Source organism: Hyaena hyaena, unplaced genomic scaffold (genome assembly GCF_003009895.1).
Source record: "Hyaena hyaena isolate Hyena2069 unplaced genomic scaffold, ASM300989v1 scaffold_235, whole genome shotgun sequence".
In the NCBI taxonomy this organism is placed as follows: domain Eukaryota; kingdom Metazoa; phylum Chordata; class Mammalia; order Carnivora; family Hyaenidae; genus Hyaena; species Hyaena hyaena.
Window position 1 is genome coordinate 1,683,585 of NW_024080867.1, and position 23,042 is coordinate 1,706,626.

The 23,042-nt window shown below is 44.7% G+C and overlaps 1 protein-coding gene across 1 annotated transcript; it reads left to right on the plus strand.

The window, feature by feature from the left end:
• The first annotated feature begins 1,664 nt into the window (after positions 1-1,664).
• NLRP9 (NLR family pyrin domain containing 9) lies at positions 1,665-22,515 on the plus strand. Its single transcript, XM_039244254.1, has 9 exons — positions 1,665-1,944; positions 6,197-7,757; positions 9,950-10,111; positions 14,049-14,216; positions 15,835-16,005; positions 19,225-19,395; positions 20,640-20,810; positions 21,271-21,441; positions 22,383-22,515. Exons 1-9 carry the CDS (start codon positions 1,665-1,667, stop codon positions 22,513-22,515), a joined length of 2,988 nt encoding a protein of 995 aa, XP_039100185.1.
• The last annotated feature ends 527 nt before the right edge of the window (positions 22,516-23,042 follow it).

Here is a 23,042-nt window from a genome sequence, read left to right on the forward strand (position 1 = left end):
TAGATAGACTAAGTTAAATAACCTTAAAACTAATATTCCCCGTTTGTTTAAATTCTTTAATGTGGCTACTCAAAAGTTTAAAACCCCAAGCATGCCTCTTATTACATTGCAGTTGGGCAGTACTCACTCATCTAGACTCTGGATTTTTCTTTTTTATCCTTGAAATTAAAGCCATATGATATGATACTGTATTTTTCCCTTAATAGCTTGGCACAAACTTTTATCCTGAAGATGCAAGTCTGTTTTTCAAATCTGGAAAGATTTCTTCCACAAATTCTTTCCTGCTGTCCCTTCTCCTCCTCCTCCTCCTCCTCCTCACTTCAGTAAGATGGATGTTGGAATTTCTAGGACTATTAACACTATCTAAACCATCTAAACGTTTTATCCTTTCTCTTTGTGCTGAGTACTGTTTGACATGTACTTCCTCAGGCCATCGTTGAGATGACTGTCCACAGGTCCTTTGTTCTGTCCAGGAGCACCGTATATAAGCTGGCATGCCCTGGAATTGACCTTCTCCTGCCCTTGTTTTGAAATTTGGAGTTCTTCCTGCCTTCCTCAGTCCCAGCTCCCTGTTATCTATCTCACAGAGATTCAGCAAAATCTCCATGCACCAAAGACCTATCTTTAGGTTTTTGGTACTTAGAAGTTTTCATAACTTAGTCAAGCCAGGCCAGAAGCTGTTCTCCTTTAAGGAATGTTCAGTCAACACAGTCTTTTGAACTTGAGTTAGAAGTTCCCACAAGGACACCAAGTCAGTAAGTCAGCTTTTCTCAGAAGTGTCCCCAGAGAGACACAGTGGTGGACGTGGGGATAGCTCTATCCTAACTCCTGCTTCCGTGGCCTGACAGCCAGCCGCAGTGCTTCATCGCGGTTTTAGGTAATTCCACTTCTGCCTGCCAACTGGCTTAGCAGAAACTACATTTTTAGGTGCTAGCACTGAATTCGTATGCATGGCTGTGGAATGAAGGGGCAGGATGAAGGAAGTGCCCATCCCAAATGAAGCTGGCCAGATGTGTTTAAAGCAAAAAATGCAAGATATCAATAATTTTTTTAAAGTTTATTTTATTTTGTTTTATTTTTAAGTGTTTATTTAATTTTATTAATGTTTATTACTTAATGTTTATTTTTGAGAGGAGAGAGGCCGAGCATGAGCAAGGGAGGGGCAGAGACAGAGGGAGACACAGAATCTGAAGCAGCTCCAGGCTCTGAGCTGTCAGCCCAGACCCAACGCGGGGCTCGAACCCACAAACTGTGAGATCATGACCTGAGTTGAAGTTGGCACTTACCCAACTGAGCCACCCAGGTGTCCCAGAGGTTATTTTATTTTATTTTTTAATTTGAGAGAGAGTGAGCGAGCAGGGGAGGGGCAGAGAGAGGGAGAGAGAATCACAAGCAGATTCCACACTGTCAGGGCAGAGTCCAATGCAGGGCTTGATCTCAGAAACTGTGAGATCATGACCTGAGCTGAAATCAAGAGTCTAAAGCTTAATCTACTGAGCCACCCAGGTGCCCCAGCAGGATTATCAATAATTTTAAGCCACTCTCAACTGAAGATTTATCTCTGTAATCATATCATTCTCCCTTAGGTGCTACTAAATCCTTGTTTTTGAAGAATTTTTTTTTCCCCCCTCTGGCGATTTCCAAGTTCACAATCCCAGGGCAAAATGGCTGAATCTTTTTTTTCGGACTTTGGCTTGTTGTGGTACCTGGAGGAGCTCAGAAAGGAAGAGTTCTGGAAATTTAAGGAGCTCCTCAAGCAAGAGCCTCTGCAACTGGAGCTCAAGCCGATCCCATGGACCGAGTTAAAGAAGGCTTCAAGAGGAGATCTAGCAAAGCTGTTGGGCCAACATTACCCGGGAAAGCAGGCCTGGGAGCTGACACTGAACCTATTTCTGCGGATTGGCCGGCGTGACCTCTGGACAAAGGCTCAGGAAGAGATTGGAAGTAAGTGCAGGAGGAAGACGGGGTGGGGGCCTGTGGAGGAAGGTTGGCTCACGGGGACCTCATGAAAATGAAGGTGGCACTATTAAATCAGTGGCCACCTCCATCAGGTGAGACCGTGTTGTGGGTCAAGGGAGCCCTGGAGGTCATGGAATTGTAAGGCACCGCTGGTCATGCGTGGGCCAGTGAAGGCCTGTGGGTGCGTGGTGTCTTGTTCGTCGAAGGGTTTTCTCCCCATTTTCCTGTCGGGAGCTGAGCCCGTGCTACTACGAGGGATGGCCTGAATCTTCATTACCAGGTGTGCTGAGGTGGAGTTCCATTATGGTAGCTGACTGTACTTTTGAGTAGACCTGCTCCAGGACGAGGCAGAATCCTGGCATTAGAGACTAATCATGGAGAGTGTATGTCCCCAGCACTAGAGTAAGCGCTGCTGCTGCCTGGTACCGTGTTATTCCTGCCACTAGCCTGAGGCTTACACACGGCAAAACCATGGTCCCAACAGCATTCCCTCACGTTAGGCGACTTTTCCAGCAGGGACAGGTCTGACTCCAAGTCCCTTATTTTTTTATTCTTTATTTTTTAACACTCATTTTTGAGAGACAGAGAGTAACTTGAGAGACAGAGCATGAGGGAGGGAGGGGCGTAGACAGAGAGACACAGAATCCGAAGCAGGCTCCAGGCTCAGCTGTCAGCACAGAGCCGAACGTGGGGCTCGAACTCACGAGCTGTCAGATCATGATCTGAAGTCAGATGCTTAACCGACTGAGCCAGGTGCCCCCAAATCAGTTATTTTTTGACTCATGGATGGTATTTACACCCTCTTCTGGAAGGTACTCCTTTAAGAAAAAAAAAAAAAAAAAAAGATCGGTTGAGTTTTAAGTCCTCGCAAACAAGGAGACAAAATGTCAGACATTTTTTTAAAAAAGTATTTCTCATTCATTCATTCATTCATTCAGAGACACAGACAGCCCAAGCCGGGAAGGGGCACAGAGAGAGCAGGGAAGAGAGAATCCCAAGCAGGTTCCACACGGTCAGTGCAGAGCCCATCATGGGGCTCAAACTCACAAACCACGAGATCATGACCTGAACTGAAACCAAGAATCAGTCGCCTAACCAATTGAGCCACCCAGGTGCCTCCAGACAATTCTTTTTTATCAAAAAATTTTATTAATATTTTAAAATTTACGTCCAAGTTAATATATAGTGTGATAATGACTTCAGGAATAGAATCAAATGATTCATCACCTGCATATAACACCTAGTGCTCATCCCAACAAATGCCCTCTTTAATGCCCATCACCCAATTAAGCTCATCCCCACACCCACGTCCCCTCCAGCAACCCTCATTTGTTCTTTATATTTAAGAGTCTCTTACAGTTTGTCCTCCTCCATGTTTTTATATTTTTGCCTTCCTTCCCCTATGTTCATGTGTTGTGTTTCTTAAATTCCACATGTGGGTGAAATCATACATATTTGTCTTTCTCTGACTGACTGACTTCACTTAGCATAATCCACTCTAGTTCCATCCACATTATTGTAAACGGCAAGTTTTCATTCTCTCTTTTTTTTTATATAGTTTATTTTACTTTTGAGAGAGAGAACAGAGCATGACGGGGGAGGGGCAGAGAGAGAGGGAGACACAGAATCTGAAACAGGATCCAGGCTCTGAGCTGGCTGTCAGCTAGCTGTCAATGCAGCCCCCAAGTGGGGCTTGAACCCACAAACTGTGAGATCTGAACTGAGCCGAAGTCGGACACTTAGCCGACTGAGCCACCCAGGCGCCCCAAGACTTCATTCTTTTTGATCACTGAGTAGTATTCCACTGTATGTATATACCACATCTTTTTTATCCTTTCATAAGTTGATGGACATTTGGGCTCTTTCCATACTTTGGCTATTGCCAGACAAGTCATTTTTAAAAATTGACCTTTGTTTTTTTTTTTTTTTAAATTTTTTTTTTAATGTTTTATTTTTATTTCTAGGAGGGGGTGAGAGAGAGACAGCGTGAGCAGGGGAGGGTCAGAGAGAGAGGAAGTCACAGACTGAAACAGGCTCCAGGCTCTGAGCTGGCAGTCAGCACAGAGCCCGACGCGGGGCCCGAACCCACGAACCGCGAGATCATGACCCGAGCGAAAGTCGGACGCTTAACCGACTAAGCCACCCAGGCGCCCCTAAAAATTGACCTTTGATACAGTAACTGAAAGTTGCCGGATGCTTTGCCCAATTTTGCACATTATTCTCTCATGGATTTTTATCTACTTGTGGAGTAGATGTTCCGTTTTGGTAAATAAGCCAAGATTCGGATGGATTATAACGGTCCTAAAGTCTCACAGTGCAAAGTAGTTGAACCAAGGCATGTCTCCTGGTTTGCAGACACATCACACAGTGGCTGGACTGTCAGCTGCTGAGGCAGTTCCCAGGCGGTCGGCTTGCCACACGTCCGTAAATGTGGTCTGTAAGGACAGAATGAGCCCCGATGGATTTAGAAAGTTTATTATTCACCACACAACAGGAACGTGAGATTTATGTTTACATCAGTTCCTCTTGTCCTTTGAGTTTCTCAGGGGGTGGAGGGGCGGAGGGTGGGTCTGGAGGTGGTCAGGTGGGCCCGTGTCATAGCTGAGGACCCTGGAGAGCCAGACATCCCCGTCTGCACTGACAGATACAGGGCTTGACCTCACTAACTAGGAGATCATGACCTGAGTTGAAATCAAGAGTCAGATCCCCCCCTTTTTTTTTTTTTCTGTGTGTGTGCAAAAAGGTGATCTTATTAAAGCATGGGAACAAGACCATGGGCAGGAAGAGCTGCGCTCTAAGTGTGGGGGGTGACTGTTGTATGGAGTCCGGGAGATGAAGCCAAGAGGGACTTTCCAAAGAGGCTTTCACGTGCTACAGACTCACTGGAGTCCTAGCTGTTGTCAGGCTCAGGTTGTTTTTCCCTCCAGCAAAGCATTAACTTTGAGACAGTAGGGAGTTACTGGACTTTGGGCTTTGATGGGATTGTCTTTTTCTGGTAAACTGGTGGAGACTCTTATCAGTTTAACCATTTGTTTTCTTTCTTTTCTTTCTTTTCTTTTTTTTCTCATTTTCAGGTAGCTGGGAGTGTTCAAGGAATATCACACAGGTCCCACCTGGGAGAGGGGCAGTGCTAGTTCATGTTTTGCCCTCAGCCTTCCTCACGCTCCCTCATCATATCCCTGCTGAACAATTTTGACCTTTAAATCTTTAGGGTTGTTGAAGGTGGAAGGTCTCATCTTCTGTAGCTTTTTCCTGCTGAGTAGGGTGTAGAAAGAGTCAAATGCTTAACAAATTGAGCCACCCAGGTGCACTGAACACCTGATTTTAGAAACAACTCTTCTTTCCTCCAGAGAGGAGGACCATCACTACATTCCAAGAATGTTTTCTAGTCCTACATCCTTGAATAAAACCATCAGTGCCCTTTGCTTGGAGGACATGCAGAAATACCTAACCTACTGTGGCATAGATTTCTCCAACACAGACTATGGTCCTTGACCACATTTGTCATTTTATTTAACCTCCCGTAATTTGTTGCCTTGAACATGGAAGGTACATTGTAAGAGTGGGTTGAAAGAATGATGGTTCAGGGGTGTGTTTCTGAAATGAACCTGCAGTCAGCATGGTGGAAAAAAAAAATAGCTTAGACCTTACGGTTTCAAATCAGATAGATGTAGGACAGGCACCTGACCCTAGTATTTATTCACTAGTGCAAATTAATCAACTGACACATTTTCCCTCTCTGTTTTTTTTTTTTTTTTTTTTTTTTTTTTTTTTTTTTTTTTTTTTTTTTTTTTTTTTTTTTTTTTTTTTTTTTTTTTGTAAAGTCGGAGTAGAACAAATCTTAATGGGTTGTTGACATGGAAGACATGGTATCCACAGTAACATTCTCAGTCTTGGTTCCTGACTCTCAGTAAATGATAGTGGTTATAGGATACTTTACTGGGGAACACCCCCACCCCCACTTCTGGTTTTAAATGTAACTCTGAAGCATTTACACTGTAAATGGCCTTGTAGCTGTGAGATAGGCTTCTGGTTTTGGTCAGGTGCTTCCACGGACATGATGATTTAACATAGACTATGGTCCTAACAAAAACGAAGCTAATTAGCCTGGCCATCCGTGGACATGCCATAGTCTTCACGCAGGTGATCAAGTAAATCTCTAGGGTCATTCTGAGTGTCAAAGAATGAGTGTGCTCCTTTTTTTAAATTATCTGATATTCTACCCCTGTCAACTCAGATAAACCAAACCCATACAGAAATCACATGAAAGAAAAATTCCGTCTCATTTGGGAAAAGGAAACCTGCCTTCCAGTTCCCAATGATTTCTACAAAGAAACCACAAAGAATGAATATGAAAACCTGAAGGCCGCATATCCCGCCAGCCAGGCTGGAGAGCCCACACCCACGGTCGTCTTGCAAGGTCCAGAAGGGATTGGGAAAACCACCCTTCTGAGGAAAGTCATACTGGACTGGGCAGAGGGGAGCCTATGGAAGGACAGGTTTGCATTTATATTCTTCCTCAATGGCTGTGAAATGAACACCATCACAGAGACGAGTTTAGTGGAACTCATCTCCAGGGACTGGCCTCAGTCTTCAGAACTGATGGAGGACATTTTTTCCCAGCCAGAGAGAATCCTATTCATCATGGATGGCTTCGAGGAGCTCAAGTTTGATTTGGAGCTTAAGACTCAGTTGTGCGATGACCAGAAGCAGCGGAAGCCAATGCAGATTATCATGAGGAGTTTGCTGCAGAGGAAAATGCTTCCAGAGTCTTCTCTCCTTGTCGCATTGGGAACCATGGGCATGAGAAGATATTATTTCCTGTTGCAGCATCCAAAATACATAGTCCTCTCAGGACTCACTGAGAGTGAAAGGAAGCTGTATTTCTACCATTTCTTCCGTGAGAGAAGCAAAGCCATGAAAGCCTTCAGTTTTGTGAGGAGCAATGTCCCGCTCTGTGTTTTCTGCCATAATCCTCTTGTATGCTGGCTGGTCTGTACTTGTGTGAAATGGCAGCTGGAGAAAGGAGAAGACCTTGAGATTGCGTCCGAAAGCACAACGTCTTTGTATGCGTCCTTTTTAACTAATGTATTCAAGTCAAGAAATGAGAACTGTCCCCCGAAGCAGAGCAGAGCCCGACTGAAAGGCCTGTGCACCCTGGCTGCAGAGGGAATATGGACTCGCACGTTTGTGTTTTGCCATGGGGACCTCAGGAGGAACGGCGTATCTGAGTCCGATACCTCGATGTGGGTGGGCATGAGACTCCTTCTAAGGAGCGGTGACTCTTTTACCTTCATGCACTTGTGCATCCAAGAGTTTTGTGCCGCCATGTTCTATCTGCTCAAACAACCCGAGGACGATCCTGACCCGGCCATTGGAAGTGTGACCCAGCTTGTAACAGCAGGTGTAAGTCAAGACCAGAGCCACTTGTCCCAGACGATCACATTCTTGTTTGGAGTTTCTACTGAAAAAATAACCAACATGCTGGAGACATCCTTTGGTTTTCTCCTGTCCAAAGAGATAAGACAGGAAATAACCCAGTGCCTTAAAAGTTTGAGTCCGTGTGACACCAATGAGGTGGTGGTGAATTTCCAGGAACTGTTCAGCGGGTTGTTTGAGACCCATGAGAAAGAATTTGTAAGACAAGTGATGGATTTCTTCGAGGAAGTTAATATTTATATTGGTAACATTGAAGAATTGGTGATATCTGCATTCTGTCTGAAGCATTGCCAAAATTTGCAGAAACTTCACCTGTGTGTAGAAAATGTCTTTTCGGATGACTCTGGATCCATCACAAAGTGAGTCTCCCTATTAATCACCTCTATCCCTACCCTACACACACCATACTTGTGTCTTGTTTTAGTTCCCAATGGGTGCTCCATGGATCCTTACACTTAAAAAACAGGGCTTTTGTGATCAGAGACTTTGCTTTGAGTTCTGGCACTGCCATTTTCTAGCTGTGTCACCATGAGTGGTGACTTACCAAGTTTTTCCACCTGTATAAAGAAGGGTAACACTTTACCTACTTCATGGGGCCAGTATGTGGTTGAAAGTAAGCACCTTTTATTGTTGCCATGACCATGCTTTTCTCCTGATAGCTTTTAAGCATAGCCTGGTTTTTCCCCTGGGAAGGGACTCTTGGAATCTTGCACGTGGTTTCCTCTGGATTTCACCTGTGGGCTTTTCCTCTTTACTGGTCTGACCTGTATCTTTTCAGCAGCTGGTTCAGGTTACCAGCTCACACCAGCTCTCAAATACATATCAGCTTTCGTGGTCACATTTTTGGTTTTTAGTTTTTAAATTGAGGTGTAGTTGATGTATAACATTATACTAGTTTCAGGTGAACAACATCATGATTCAGTATTTTTAAATTTTTATTTAAAAAATTTTAAAGTTTATTTACTGAGGGGGGGAAGGGTGTAGAGGGAGGGAGGAGAGAGAGAGAGAGAGAGAGAGAGAGAGAGAGAGAGAAGGAGAGGGAGAGAGAGAATCCCAAGCAAACCCCACACTGTCAGCACAGAGCCCAATCTGGGACTCAAGCTCATGAACTGCATAATCATGACCAGAGCCAAAATCAAGAGTTGAAGGCTTAACCAACTGAGCCCCACAGGCACCCTATAATTCAGTATTTAAAAAAAGATTTTAACACTTATTTATTCTTGAGAGAGAGAGAGACTTGAACCCATGAACCATGAGATCATGACCTGAGCCAAAGTCAGATGCACCCAGGGACACCTTATTTTTATTTTTTTAAGTTTGTTTATTTTTGAGAGAGAGAGAGTATGAGTAGGGGCAGAGAGAGAAAGAGAGAGAATCCTAAGCAATCTCTGCACTGTCAGCACGAAGCCTGATGTAGGGCTCTAACTCCCCAGCCTCAAGATCATTACCTGAGCTGAAACTAAGAGACACTTAACTGACTGCACCACCCAGGTGCTCTGAGAACTACTTTTTTTTTTTTTTTAAATGTTTGTTTATTTTTGAGAGAGAGATAGAGACAGCGTGAGCAGGGGAGGGTCAGAGAGAGAGGGAGATACAGAATCCGAAGACAGGCTCCAGCTCAGACCTAGCTGTCAGCACAGAGCCCGACACGGGGCTTGAACCCACAAACCGTGAGATCATGACCTGAGCCGAAGTCAGACGCTTAACTGACTGAGCCACCCAGAGGCCCCGAGAACTACTTTTTAAAAGTAAACTCTAGGGGCGCCTGGGTGGCTCCATTGGTTAAGCGTCTGACTTTGGCTCAGGTCATGATCTCACGGTTTGTGGGTTCAAACCCCGCGTCAGGCTCTGTGCTGACAGCTCAGAGCTTGGAGTCTGCTTCAGCTTCTGTGTCTCCCCCTCTCTCTGACCCTCCCCTGTTCACGCTGTCTCTCTCTCAGAAAAAAATAAAAACATAAAAAAACAAAACTAAAAGTAAACTCTACACCCCACATGGGGCTTGAACTCGTGACCCCAAGGTCAAGCGTTGCACACTCTATGGACTAAGCCAGCAGGCACCCATGATGAGAACTTTTAAGATCTCCTCTCTTAGCAACTTCCAAAAATATAATATAGTATTATTAACCATAGTCACGACCATGCTGTACATTACATCCCCATGACTTTGTTTTGTATCCATATGTTCATATTTTTGGATGCAGTTTCCCATTTTACAGATGGATAACCAAATAGCAACCTCCATTCACACAACAGTCAAATATTATTGCCTAAAACATGAAGAAATGGAAGCTGAATAAGACTGAGTAGCTTGTCTAGGGTCATATAGCTAGTAAGTGGTTCAAATGGGGTTTGAGCCCAATTGCTCTGGCCTCAGTGTCCACTTTCTTAGCCACTAGGCCATGTTAATTCAGCCAGCTTGGCCTTCCCTGTCCTTGTTGAGGCCCAGTGTCCGTTGGGGAGCTTTGAGGGGCTCTGGGGATGGTGTCTGCTTGTTTGGAGACTGTTGAATTGCACTGAGCCACTGGAGGGTCATGGTCTCTGTCTCCCTCAGTGACAAGGAGAAGCTCTCCTTTTGGCAAGACCTTTGCTCTGTGTTCACTACCAACAAGAACTTCCAGATGTTGGATTTGGACAACTGCATGTTCGACGAGCCCTCCCTGGCAACTCTCTGTAAAGCTCTGGCTCATCCCGTTTGTAAACTCCAAAAATTCGGGTAAGTTGGATGTTAACCTGTTCTGTAAGCAGTGGAGTTTCATTCTTTCTACTCTGGCTGTTTGCGAAACACCAATGCAAAAGCACAAAGCTGCAATCCAATGGCTCAAGACATATTTTGGGAGCATGTTCCTTGATACCAATGTTTTATTGAGCAAGAAGCAAACTGTTGGCAAACAGGGGACTTTAGGACTGAATACGGTCAACAAGCTTGGTTTAGCCATTATAGGTCAGTTTCCACACAGGAAATGCTTTATTTTCTGGGGTGGGTGACCACCATTGGTTCTTTCTTCTTCTTCTTTTTTTTAAAGTTTATTTATTTTTGAGAGAGAGTGCATGCATGAGAGAGAGAGCAGGGGAGGGGAAGAGAGAGAGGGAGACACAGAATCCTTAGCAGGCCCTAGGCTCTAAGCTGTCAGCACAGAGCCTAACCTGGGGCTCGAACCCATGGACTGTGGGATCATGATCTGAGCCAAAGTTGGCTGCTTAATTGACTGAGCCACCCAGGCGCCCCTCACCATTGGTTCCTTCTTGCCTTGTGTAGCCTGTTAGTAGGAAGCTTCAAGTTCACACTGGCATGAAGAAAGCCTAAGTTTTTAGAGCAGATTCCACATCTTGGGGACATCAGTCTTATGTTTGGGTTACATGACCATGTGTGTTTTGGTTTGGGGGTATGTAAAACTGAGGCATCCGTTTTGGTTTCTCTTCAACAGATGTCTTAAATGTAGTGGTTGGAGAGCTGTAGAGGGAAGTGGGTAACATTTGCTGGGATGATGATGGATGGAGAATAGATGTTTGCCAGTTATTGGAGAAATGTAGTAAAAAATAAACCTAAAATAGCCAAACTATAGAAAAAGCCCAAATGTCCATCGACTGATGGATAAAGAAGATATGAGATCTATATATGTGTGTGGGTATATATATATATATACATACAATGGAGTATTACTCAGCCATCAAGGAGAACAAAATAGTGGGTGCCTGGGTGACTCAGTCAGTTAAGCTCCAACTTTGGGTCAGGTCATGAGCTTGTGATTCGTGAGTTTGAGCCCTGGCTCATGTTCTCTGCTGACAGCTCAGAGCCTGGAGGCTGCTTCAGGTGTCTCCCTCTCTCTATGCCCCTCCCCCACTCATACTCTGCCTTTCTATCTCTCAAAAATAGATGAAAACATTAAAAAAATATGGGGTGACTGGGTGGCTCAGTCGGTTAAGCATCCAACTTTGGCTCAGGTCATGATCTCCTGGTTCGTGGGTTCGAGCCCTGCATCGGGTTCTGTGCTCCGAGAACAGCTCAGAACCTGGAGCCTGTTTCAGATGCTGTGTCTCCCTCTCTCTCTCTGCCCCTCCCCCACTCATGTTCTGTCTCTTTCTGTCTCAAAATTAAATAAAAACCAAAAAAAAATTAAATATAAGAATGAAATCTTGCCATTTGCAATGATGTGGATGGAGCTAGAATATATTACGCTAAGTGAAATAAGTCAGTCAGAGAAAGACAAATATCCTAAGATTTCACTCATGAATTTAAGAAACAAAACAGATGAACATGTGGGAAGGAGGGGAATTAGGAAGAGAGGGAAGCAAATCACAAGAGACTCTTAACTGTAAAGAACAATCTGAAGGTTGAGGGAGGGAGGTGGGTGAGGGATGGGTTAGATGGGTGATGGGTATTAAGGAGGGCACTTGGGATGAGTGCTGGGTATTGTATGTAGGTGATGAATCACTGAATTCTGCTCCTGAAGCCAATATTGCACTGTATGTTAACTAACTAGAATTTAAATTTTAAAAAAGGAAAAAATCATGACAAAAAAAAAAAGAATAAGCATAGAGACTAGGCAGCATTTATAGTATAGAGCTGGCTGCTTTAGGCATATTATCTGTGTTGTTTCCTTTTGATCCTCCAACGGTCTCACTGTCACCTCGAAGCAGATCATGCACAAAAGCACAGAGGAGCACACGTCCACTCCCTGAAGCTTCAGGTTTGCCTGGGCCATGCTCTCCTCTTCACTCCCAGAAGCTGATCTCTTTCAGCTGAAATGTAACTCTTCCTTCAGCTCAAAGCTCGCTTCCTCAGAGAAAACTTCCTGAGCTCCCAAAGCACTTTATATACATCTTATTGGTCAAAGTTACCACCGTCTAATTATTGACAAATGCCTTTGTGCAAAAGAGTTATTGTAACAGGTCTGAGGCTGTTGTCCCTAGAAAGCCCGGTTCACTGGGTTGGTTGTTGGCTGACCTGTTTGAACCTAGAATCTGGGGGGAATTTCCACACCCTGTTACGAGGAGCTCACTCTTCCCTCACGGTGTAAACATTGTGGTTTATGCTGAAGACGTGCTTTCCTTCAGTGAGTGTCCGTGTCTCAGAGGTATCTCCCGATACTACGGGCACCCCTGTCTACTCCTTGATGGCTGGTCAGCCGATCTCACCCTGACTGTGCGGATCCTCCCCGATGGGCCCCCCACTGCCCTCCTCTCCCTCCATCTCTGGAAAGGAGGTGCCGTGGGTGTTGTTCACTCCATTAGGAAATCACTCTGCCCAAAATCGCAGAAGTTGTGATTTCCCTCTTCTGTCTGTTCTCCTCTGTGTTTTCCTTTTCATAATTCCCATGCCTGTGGCACAATACTTACGTGTTTTAGTCCTTTTCATTTCTCAAAGTTGATCAGGAGGGGAGAAGCCAGGGTGTGTTCAAGTCATGACCCCATGACATGTTATGTGGCCTATATTTATGAGCACAGATAAATAAACATAAAATATAAAAACACAAATAAAAATATAAAACTGCAGATTCTGTATAAGCATAATATGTATATGGTTTTTAAAAATCAGAGCCAGGGGGCGCTTGGGTGGCTTGTCAGTGAAGCATCCAACTTAGGCTCAGGTCATAATCTCAAGGTTCATGAGTTCGAGCCCCACGCGTCAGTCTCTGTGCTGACAGCTCAGAGCCTGGAGCCTGCTTCAGATTCTGTCTCTGTCTCTCTGGCCATCCCCTGCTTGTGCTCTCTCTCTAAAATATAAAATAAAACATTACAAAAAATTAAAAATCAAAGCCAACGTGTACTGGTCATGTTCCAGGCACCACAATATGTTTTCATTTTGTAACCATCATGGTACTCTTTGTTTCATGAAGAAACCAGACCCCAAAGAAGTGAATTTGCATTTGCCCAACCTTGCAAAAGAATCCAGGAGAAAAGCAAAGATTCAAATCCAGTTTTCTCTAACCCTGGAAACTGAGTTTTCAACAATTCCAGATGTGGTCTTCTTTTTTTCTTATTTTCTCCTTAAAGAACAAAGTTTAAAATTTTTTAAAAATGTTTTTTCATTTTTGAGAGAGACAGAGGGTGAGTGGGGGAGGGGCAGAGAGAGAGGGAGACACAGAATCGGAAGCAGGCTCCAGGCTCTGAGCTGTCAGCACAGAGCCTGACCCGGGGGTTGAACTCATGAACCATGAGATCATGACCTGAGCTGAAGTTGGACAGTTAGCCAACTGAGCCACCCAGGAGCCTCAAAACCTTAGTCTTTAAACAAATGGCTCCTTTCCTTGGGGGAGTGTGATTCTTCTTGGAGCATTAATTCAAATACGTGCATCCCTGTTGTATGTCAGCCTCAAGGCTGGACCCATGGGTGCAAAGATGCATAAGCATGGTGTCCCTGTCCTGACAATGGTTAGAATTTAATATGGGATGACTTTGGTTCACCTCCCTTCCAGTATGGGTGGTGGTATGCAGGCACGCAGGGACTGGGAGGAAACAGGAGAGAGCCCGGCAGCCGAGCCTCTGTGTTTGTCTGCGATCTGAAAATCCCAGGTAGAGAGTTTGCCGTGGGAGTACCAGGAAATCTACAGTGCTGTGAGCCTAAGCGTGGCAGGCGGGTGGGGGACTGTGTAAGAGGTACCTTCCTTTGTGTTTGGACTCAGTTGCATGAGTTTCCACATCTATTCTAGGTATAATTTTGCTTCTTATCTTGGAAATAGCCCGGACTTCTTTGAGGCCATTCTTCACAACCCTGATCTGAAATGCCTGAACCTGCACGGCACGCGACTCTCCCTCGTGAACGTCAGGCAGTTGTGTGAGACGCTGAAGCACCCAGCGTGCAGCGTGGAAGAGCTGATGTAAGTCTCGGCTTGTCCGCGCTCAGTGGGGTTTCTTGTCCAGCATGGAATTGGTAGCGGAATGTGCCCGTTTCCTTCCTGCTTCAGCCTTTGTCCCTCCCTTACTCTGAAAAGTTTCCGTCTCGGCGTCTCCAGATCTCAGAGGAGCGATCTCCATACCTCTCAGGAGGTTTGTCCCTGCTTTCCCTTCTTTGGTAGTCACTTGGATTACTTCTCGTGGACGGCTTACCTTCCTCTTGGTTCTGCCCTCAACCACCCGTGCCCAAACCAGAACTCCATTTTCCCTCCTGAAGATCTTCGTAGACACTTAAAATGAGAAATTATATTAATGATCACAAATGTACTTACGTGAATCTGGTAGGTGACAACATTGAAGCCAGAGGGAAAGTGATTTGCCCCAGATCATTTCTTCCTCTTGAAAATTATCTGGGCTGTCCCTACCTACCGTAGTTGGGTGGTTTCTAGACATGATCAATCCTTTTTTTTTTTTTTTTTTTTTTTTTTTTTTTTTTTTTAGCAGAAAGCAAAAGGGGGATGTAATTGAGAACCAAATCATTAAACCACCTGGAGAATATTGTCTTCTCTCCCCTGGTTCAGTGCCTCTTCTTTGCTGGAACAGTTATAATTGACAGATTCAAATACCCAGGTTAACTGTAACTTGGTCAAGGTTCATCGAGAGAGAGGCACATTCCATGCATGAGATATTTGAACAGACAGGCTTTCTGTAGATCCTCTTCCTCATTTGAACTCTTTCCATATCATGACATTTTTCCCCCCAACTCTGGTTCTCTCTAGTGATGGGGAACTTAGAAAATTCCTTAGTACTTTGCTCCATTTCATGTTAGGCCATTTGTATTGGGTTTTAATATTTCACATTAGCATAAGACTTGGGGAACAGATCTAGGAAACCATGGGTCAGGTGTAGACCTTTACTGCTAGAAGCTTTGCCTCTCAGGGGCAGACTGATTGTACTCTTGACTTCAGTTTGGTATTGGGGGTGGGAGGCCCCCCAAGTCAGATTCTCCACAGACCAGTAGTTCTCAACAGAGGGCGCTTCTCTCTCTTAGGAAATGTCAGCATCTGGGCATTTTTGATGGTCATCATTGCCTTGGGAGGATGCTATAGGCACATAGCAGGTGGAGGTCAGGGATGCCGATCTCAGCATCCAACAACACACGGGACAGCGCCCACAACAAAGAATTTTCCAGTTCAAAATGTCAATAGTGCTGAGACTGAGAAACCTGTTCTAGCCTATGATATGCACTATTTTTAAAAAATATTAAAAACATTTTTTTAACATTTATTCAGTTTTGAGGGACAGAGCATGAGTGGGGGAGGGACAGAGAGAGAGGGAGACACAGAATCCAAAACAGGCTCTGGGTTCTGAGCTGTCAGCACAGAGCCTGACATGGGTCTTGAACTCATGAACAGTGAGATCATGACCTGAGCTGGAGTCATATTCTCAACCGACTGAGACACCAGGCGCCCCACCACATTGGTGCTTTTAAAGTCTGGAATGCATATGGCAGATTTGCTGGTGTGAGGCTGGAAGCTGGAATATGGTCTATGGCTGCTCAAAGCCCGTGGTCACATCCTGCAGCACGTGTCTCACACGCAGGTTGGGAAGGTGTGACATCACAGCAAAAGCTTGCGAAGATATTGCCTCGGTCCTGGTCTGCAACAAGAAGCTGAAGCTTCTCTCGCTAGTGGAAAACCCTCTGAGGAACGAAGGCATGCTGATGCTGTGTGACGGCCTGAAGCACCCAGACTGTGCCCTGGAGACACTGCTGTGAGTCCATCTGGGGAAAGTGGGCTCTGGGGAGACTGTGGACATGTGCACATGGACCCATCAATAGTCAAGGCAATCAAATGCTCACTGAGGTAGGCTGCAGAACACAGTCTATAGTAGGACCTGCTTCCCCATGCCTCAGTTGCCCCATCAGTAAAATGGAGCCAATACAGCACCTCCTCCATAGTGGCACCATGGGGTTGAATTCAAGAGTTGGAGACCCACCCTTAGATGCTTCATGTCTCCTTGAGAGCCCAATAAATCCTGGTTATCATGAACAAGGACCATGCCTTAGATACACTGGGTGCTGGGGAGAGGGACAAGGCATTCATTTGGTCCATTTAGGAATAAGGTCCGCATGTCCTAGGTTATTACCGGGATCCTCCAGAGCTGCCATTTCTCTCCTGCTGCAAATACGTACAGTGAAGTGCTTCCTCTGCAGTGGGTGGTTGGTCAGAGCAGCAGGAGGGCAGGGCCCCTGTTTGCCCAGTGAGGCCACATGGAAAACTTCGTGTAAAACCAGGCAGACTGTTGTGGTGTTTCCACGTGGGGCAGGTCGCCACATCCGTGGGCGTGCATGAGCAGCCCAGACACAGCTGTGTGTGTGTGTGTGGATGCACATGCATGTATGTGTGCATGTAGACCTGGGCATCACACACACACACACACACACACACACACACACACACACACGGTGACCTTTGAAACAGGAGAGGGAAGGGATACTACCACTGAGATGACATTCTAGACTGTATCTAGAAAATCAACAGTAAAAAATATATTCCAGGAACATTAAACACTGAAACCAAACTATGAAATAAAGAACCCCCTCACCCCCACTTTGATCTATAAAGATTAGAATGAAAATCATCAGGGGTAGAAAAGAAATGACCTATTGGAAGGTGGAAAGATTTCGCTATGAAATAACTGGCTGATGTTATACAATGAATAGAATTAGCGTGTACTTAACAATCGGTAATTAAAATGGGCCGTATTTTTCTAAAGGATTCTTCAAGATCCATCACTCAACAGGGCTTTTGGTTTGTTTTTTTATTCCTTAAAAGTACATAGAATTTGGGGCACCTGGGAGGCTTATTTGATTGAGCATCTCACTCTTGATCTCACCTATGGTCTTGATCTCAGGTTTGTGAGTTCAAGCCTTGTGCTGGGCACCGTGCTGAGCGCGAAGCCTATTTAAAAAAGAAAAAGTGGAGGTTAAGAAACAAAGCAAACAATGAAATGAAGGAAAAAAAGAGACAAACATCACACTCTTTAGTAAAAAAAGTTTATTTTTGAGAGAGAAAGCATGAACACAAATGAGCAGGGAAGGGGCAGAGAGAGAGAGAGAGAGAGAGAGACAGACAGACAGAGACAGACAGACAGAGACAGAAGATCCAAAGCAGGCTCTGCACTGACAGCAGAGAGGCCAGTGCAGGGCTCGAACTCATGAACTGTGAGATCATGACCTGAGCCAAAGTTGGATGCTTAACTGACTGAGCCACCCAAGTGCCCTCAGACTCTTACTGAGAACAAACTGGTGGTTGCAAGAAGGGAGGTAGGTGGCCAGATGGATGAAATAATGAAATATGTGACAGGGATTAAGAGCACATTTACCATGATGTGCACTGTGTAATTTACAGAATTGTTGAATCATTTTATTGTACATCTGAAGCTATTATAACCCTGTTTGTTAACTATACTTCAATAAAAAAATTTTAAATGAAAGACTACTAAAGATTCAGGAATATCACTAGTAATTTTAAAAGCAAAAATGTTCAACAAAATAATCCCCTTTATAACAAATGTGCAAAATTTTAAAATATATTCCATGTGGCCAGGATTCTGCCAAACAAATTTATACTATGATTGGAAGCATTAATTTGTTGAGTTTTTTATGTTAATATGTTAGCAAATAAGAAAGTGAAATGAAAAGTCTTAATAGTAAGCCTCAGCATTTCAAAAAAACATTTTTTTGAGGCAAGGTAGTAAAGTCAACATAACTGGAAATGGCAGAAAGTATAAAGAATACAAGTGGAGATATTTAGGGAATATATAGGGTAGTGAAACCACTGGAGATTATATTATGCAACCACTAATGTATTAATGAATTTTTTTAAATGTTTTATTGATTTCTGAGAGAGAGAGACAGTGTAAGCAGGGGAGGGTCAGAGAGAGTGGGAGACACAAAATCTGAAACAGGCTCCAGGCTCTGAGCTGGCAGTCTGCACAGAGCCCGACACGGGGCTCAAACCCACAAAGCGTGAGATCATGACCTGAGCCAAAGTCGGACGCTCAACTGACTGAGCCACGCAGACGCCCCTAATGAATTTTCAAAATACAATAAAATGCTTGTTTTATTGAAAAAAGTATGAAGTACGTGCCCATTGTCTGATCTCAAAAGTGAGAAGATGGCAAGGAAACCCCATCATAGATGAGCAGTGTTTGTGTATCAGGGACTCGTGCTTGCTTCCTGCCAGAGTTCAAGCTCAGGGGTCCCCTGAAGCCCAGGCAAACAGCCAGAGTGAGTGAGGGGCTGCGTGGAGGTGCTGGTGACCTGGACAGTGCCTGCCCCTCCCACATGGGAGTTTGTTTCCTGCCATGTGTCTTTTGCCACATGACCATCTGCCATGCAATTCCAGGTAGCTGGCTTGTCTGTGGGAGGTAGAAGTATGGGATTTCATGTGAAATCTCTTGGTTCTCACATGTTGACCAGTAATTTAAAAAAAAAAAACCAAACATGTTAAACGTAGTATCAACTAAATGCACTGCATCCAGGGGTCACATTCAGTTGTGAGCTGCTGGTATCTTATGCTTCCTGCTACTTTCCAAATTTCCAACAGCGGGCATACCAGAAAAATCACATTAAATACGACATCATGCAGCACATCTCACCAAATGATCAGCACAACATGTCACTAGAAGGGATGACTTGGGCTAAGGTCACCTAGCCGGTGGTGACCCGACTTGAAACTGGAATCTGAGACTCTGTTCCCGGTTTGGGACGCCGTGTTCCATATTCCACATTCCTGCTTCTGTGTTTGTGCAGCTGCTTGTGTGTTCTAATCCTCTCATTTTCCTCAAGTGACCATGGAGTATGAGGAATGACTTGCATGTGGCTTCATGCAAAGATTACCAGATGGAGCCTGAGCGGGTTAACAAGTTTGTGTGTGTGTGTGTGTGTGTGTGTGTGTGTGTGTGTGTGTGTGTGTGTCTTTGCAGGCTGATGTGCTGTGGCCTCACCTCTGTGGCCTGTGACTACATCTCCCAAGCCCTTTTGTGCAACAAATCCCTGTCCATTCTTGATCTGGAGTCAAATCTCCTGGAAGATAATGGAGTGGCATCTCTTTGTGAGGCACTGAAGCACCCAAATTGCAGCATCGAGCAGCTGTGGTAGGTCTGGCTCTGATTTGCATGAATGTCAGAGTTTGCTTATTGGATATCAGCACCCTGGAAAGGAAACAGGAAGGGGGAACATCAAGGGGTCTGTTGAAAAAAAGCAAGGCTGAATGGTGACCCTGCCCAACACTTGCAGGCGCGTCCAGGGGTGCTGACGTGTGTGAGTCTTGACCAGAGAGTCTGACAGGTCTTGGGTAGGATGTGCTGTTCTGGAATTGGGTCTCTGGCCTCAGGAAGATGAGAAATGGAATCCCGAGTGCCTTGGGCTAGCCGATGAACATGTGGGGGCGCCTCTCCTCTCCTCCAGTGTGACGTGAGGATAATTATGTTTCCCATGTTGAAGAATTGAGGTGACTAGTGGGAGTAGTGCACATAAAGAATTATTGCCAATGACTTACCCAAAATAAGCACTGCATAAATAGTGGCAGGAGGCATAGCATAGGGATTGTTGCTTCTACTGGGCACTGGAAACTCTTCTGGGTAGACAAGATGATGGATTAGTAAATGAAACACTAATGTCTCTGTTTCCATGGAAGTCAATTTTATGGTGTCTCTCTCTCTCTCTCTCACACACACACACACACACGAGGGTGTGCTGCAGGTATGTGTGTATATATCATGGTTTCTCAATCTTAGCACTATTGACATTTGGCCTGAGTCATTCTTTGTTGTGGGAGAGTGGCTGTGCTTTGTAGGATGTTTAACACCATCTCTGGCTCCTACCCACTAGATGCTGTTATACCTTCTCTCCCAGTATGGTAGACCAAAATTGTCTGCGGGCATTGCCCAATGTCCCCCCAATGTCTACACATGTGTATGTGTCCATATACACACATGTGTGCATATCAGACTCATGAATATATGTAGACATATGTTAGTGGGTGATAAGTACTGTGGGGAGTTGGGGACGCAACAGAGACTGGGGATATGATACTATATAAAATATTGAGAAAGGTCCTCACCAAAGGTGATAATAGTGCAGAGATTTGAAGGTAGTGAGGGAGTAACCCCAGTGATACTTGGGCAGGAGCATTCCAACCAGCAAGAACAGGAGCAGAGGCCTTGGGGGAGCAGATACGGGCAGCAGAATTGCAGCCCAGGATGTTGGGCAGGAAGGTGGAGGAAGCAGCACCATCATCATCTCAGAAATACCTGGGCACTTCTTCCTCTGTATGCATAAATGAAAATAAGCTAAGCCATCCAAGATGGGACCTCATGATTGTGTATTTTCTCCCCAGGCTGTCGGATTGTTACCTTACTTCCCTTTGTTCCAAGGACCTCTCTGCTGTTCTTGTTTGCAATGAAAAACTAAAGACTCTGAAACTAGGAAGCAATGATCTACAAGATGCTGGTGTCAAGGAGTTATGTAAAGCCCTGAAGCATCCGAACTGTAAAGTAGAGACTCTCGGGTGAGTGTTCACTGATTACCTTTATGAGAAGGCTTACCCATTTCAGGAATAAGAAAGGCTAGAGGACTAGTGGTACTTAGGAGAAGCAAGTTTAAAAACATGTGTGTCTGGAATGATCTGATTAGTAAAATGCCACACCGTGAAGCCAGGGGTTACTCAGCTTTGACTCTATTGACATTTGGGACTGAATAGTTCTTTGCTGTGGGGGGAAGGGGAGTGTCCTGTTCATTGTATGACGTTCAGCTGTATCCCTGGCTTCTCTCTATCTGTGAGATGCCAGTAGTACTCTCCAAGTGTGTCAAATGTCTTCAGATGTTGCCACATGTCCCCCAGGGGACACAGTGGTCCTGGTTGAGAACCAATGGTCTAGACTGTCAAGTCTCCTGCTCACAGGCATGGAATTGGCATCTCACAGTGGTATGCCTTCTGGCCTGCCAAAGCTGGTGTTTCCCTGTTGCAGGCTGGAAATATGTCACCTCACCACTGCCTGTTGTGAGGCCCTGGCCTCGGCTCTCACTGGCTGCAGATCACTGAGGAACCTGAACCTGGACTGGATTAGCTTGGACCATGACGGGGCAGTGGTGCTGTGTGAAGCTATGTGCCATCTGGACTGCACTCTGCAGCGGCTTGGGTGAGTGGACGCCATTTCCCTTGCCGGAGAGTGACCTCAGAGTGAGGGAGGTCCGTGAGGGAGGTAGGTTTTCACTAATCTTGGCATGGCTGACATTTGGGTTGGAGGGTTCTTTGCTATGGTGGTGCCCTGCGCATTGCAGGACATTGAGCAGCATGTCTGGCCTCCCCCTGCACATTACATGCCCATCATACCTTGCTCTGGTCATGGTGATAGAAAATGGAAATGTCAAAGTTGCTAAGAAACAAGATTTTAATTGTTCTCACCACAAAAAAAGAAATTATAATAATGTGACATAAATGTTGTTAGCTAATGCTAAGTTGGCAATATATAGATGTTACAAACCAAAGTTGTATATTTTAAACTTATCCAGTGTTATGTATCAATGGTATCTCAATAAAATAATAATAAATTAATTTTAAGATAATTAGTTAAAAAAGAATAGCTATGGCATCTATTCCGTGAAATAAAACACAAATGTCTCCCGGTCCTGTCCTCTGAGAGACAAAATTGTCCCAGGTGAGAACCACCGCCTCACTGTAAACACCATCTCCTGCTTATATTGCCCATAAAGATGTAACCTCAGCTTGGATGTGGTGGATGGGTCTATAAAGGGCTGAGAATTTTGACCCAGAGCACTTTCCTAGAAGGGTAGCAGTCAGTGTTGTTCTGAACATCATATTTGCATGTAAAGTATATGTATTTGACATCTGTAGAATGAATATTTGGGTGCCCTCCGTATGCCAGGCCCCTGGATGACATGCTGAGGAGGAACAGAATGATTTACACCCTTGTTCTCCACATTCCTATCCTCTCTCCACATGTTCGAAATGATTTTCCCAGTCGCTTCTAGGGAAGAATGGATTGGGAGGAGGCATTAGGATGTGGAGAGGCAAACAATGATGAATGAAGTCAAGAAACTGTGGTCTCCACTTTCCTAGGCTGGACAAATCTGTATTTGATGAGGAGACTCAGATGCTGCTGACGGCTGTGGAAGAGAAAAATCCCCACCTGACTATTTCCCGTCAACTCTGGGTCAACGAAGAGTACAGGATCAGGGGTGTGCTCTTCTGATGGGGAACACCTCAAGTAATCTTCTCGCAAAGGCTTTTCCTTGGTCACAGTGGGTGTTCTCATCCTGACACACCCTGTTTTATAAACTGTAATTCATGGCGGTGGGGCTGTGATTTCAGACCCGTCCCCTTACAGTGTCCTAGCGATACGACAGTGGAATGTGACTCAGTGTATAAGTGTCATCTGTGCCTAAGTCCCCGTACCCATCTTTAAAATTCCCATCCTACCTTGCAGTATTTAGAGGAATACATTAAATGGATAAATACTTTGGAAAGCATGACTTTATTTTCTTGGTGGGTGTGTTGGGATATAGGCACTTGGATTTGAGGGGACCATAATCCCTTGACAATTTTGACTTAGAAGTGATGGTAGATAGTGTCCATAGATTATAGATTTTATTGCTGTGACTACATCTAGCATCCACCCAAACTTTCCATTTTTAGTTTGTGCAAATTTAGATTTTTGTTTTGTAGTCAAATAATAAAAATATGTTTCCAAGTCTCTACTTATCCTTTGTTTTAATTTTT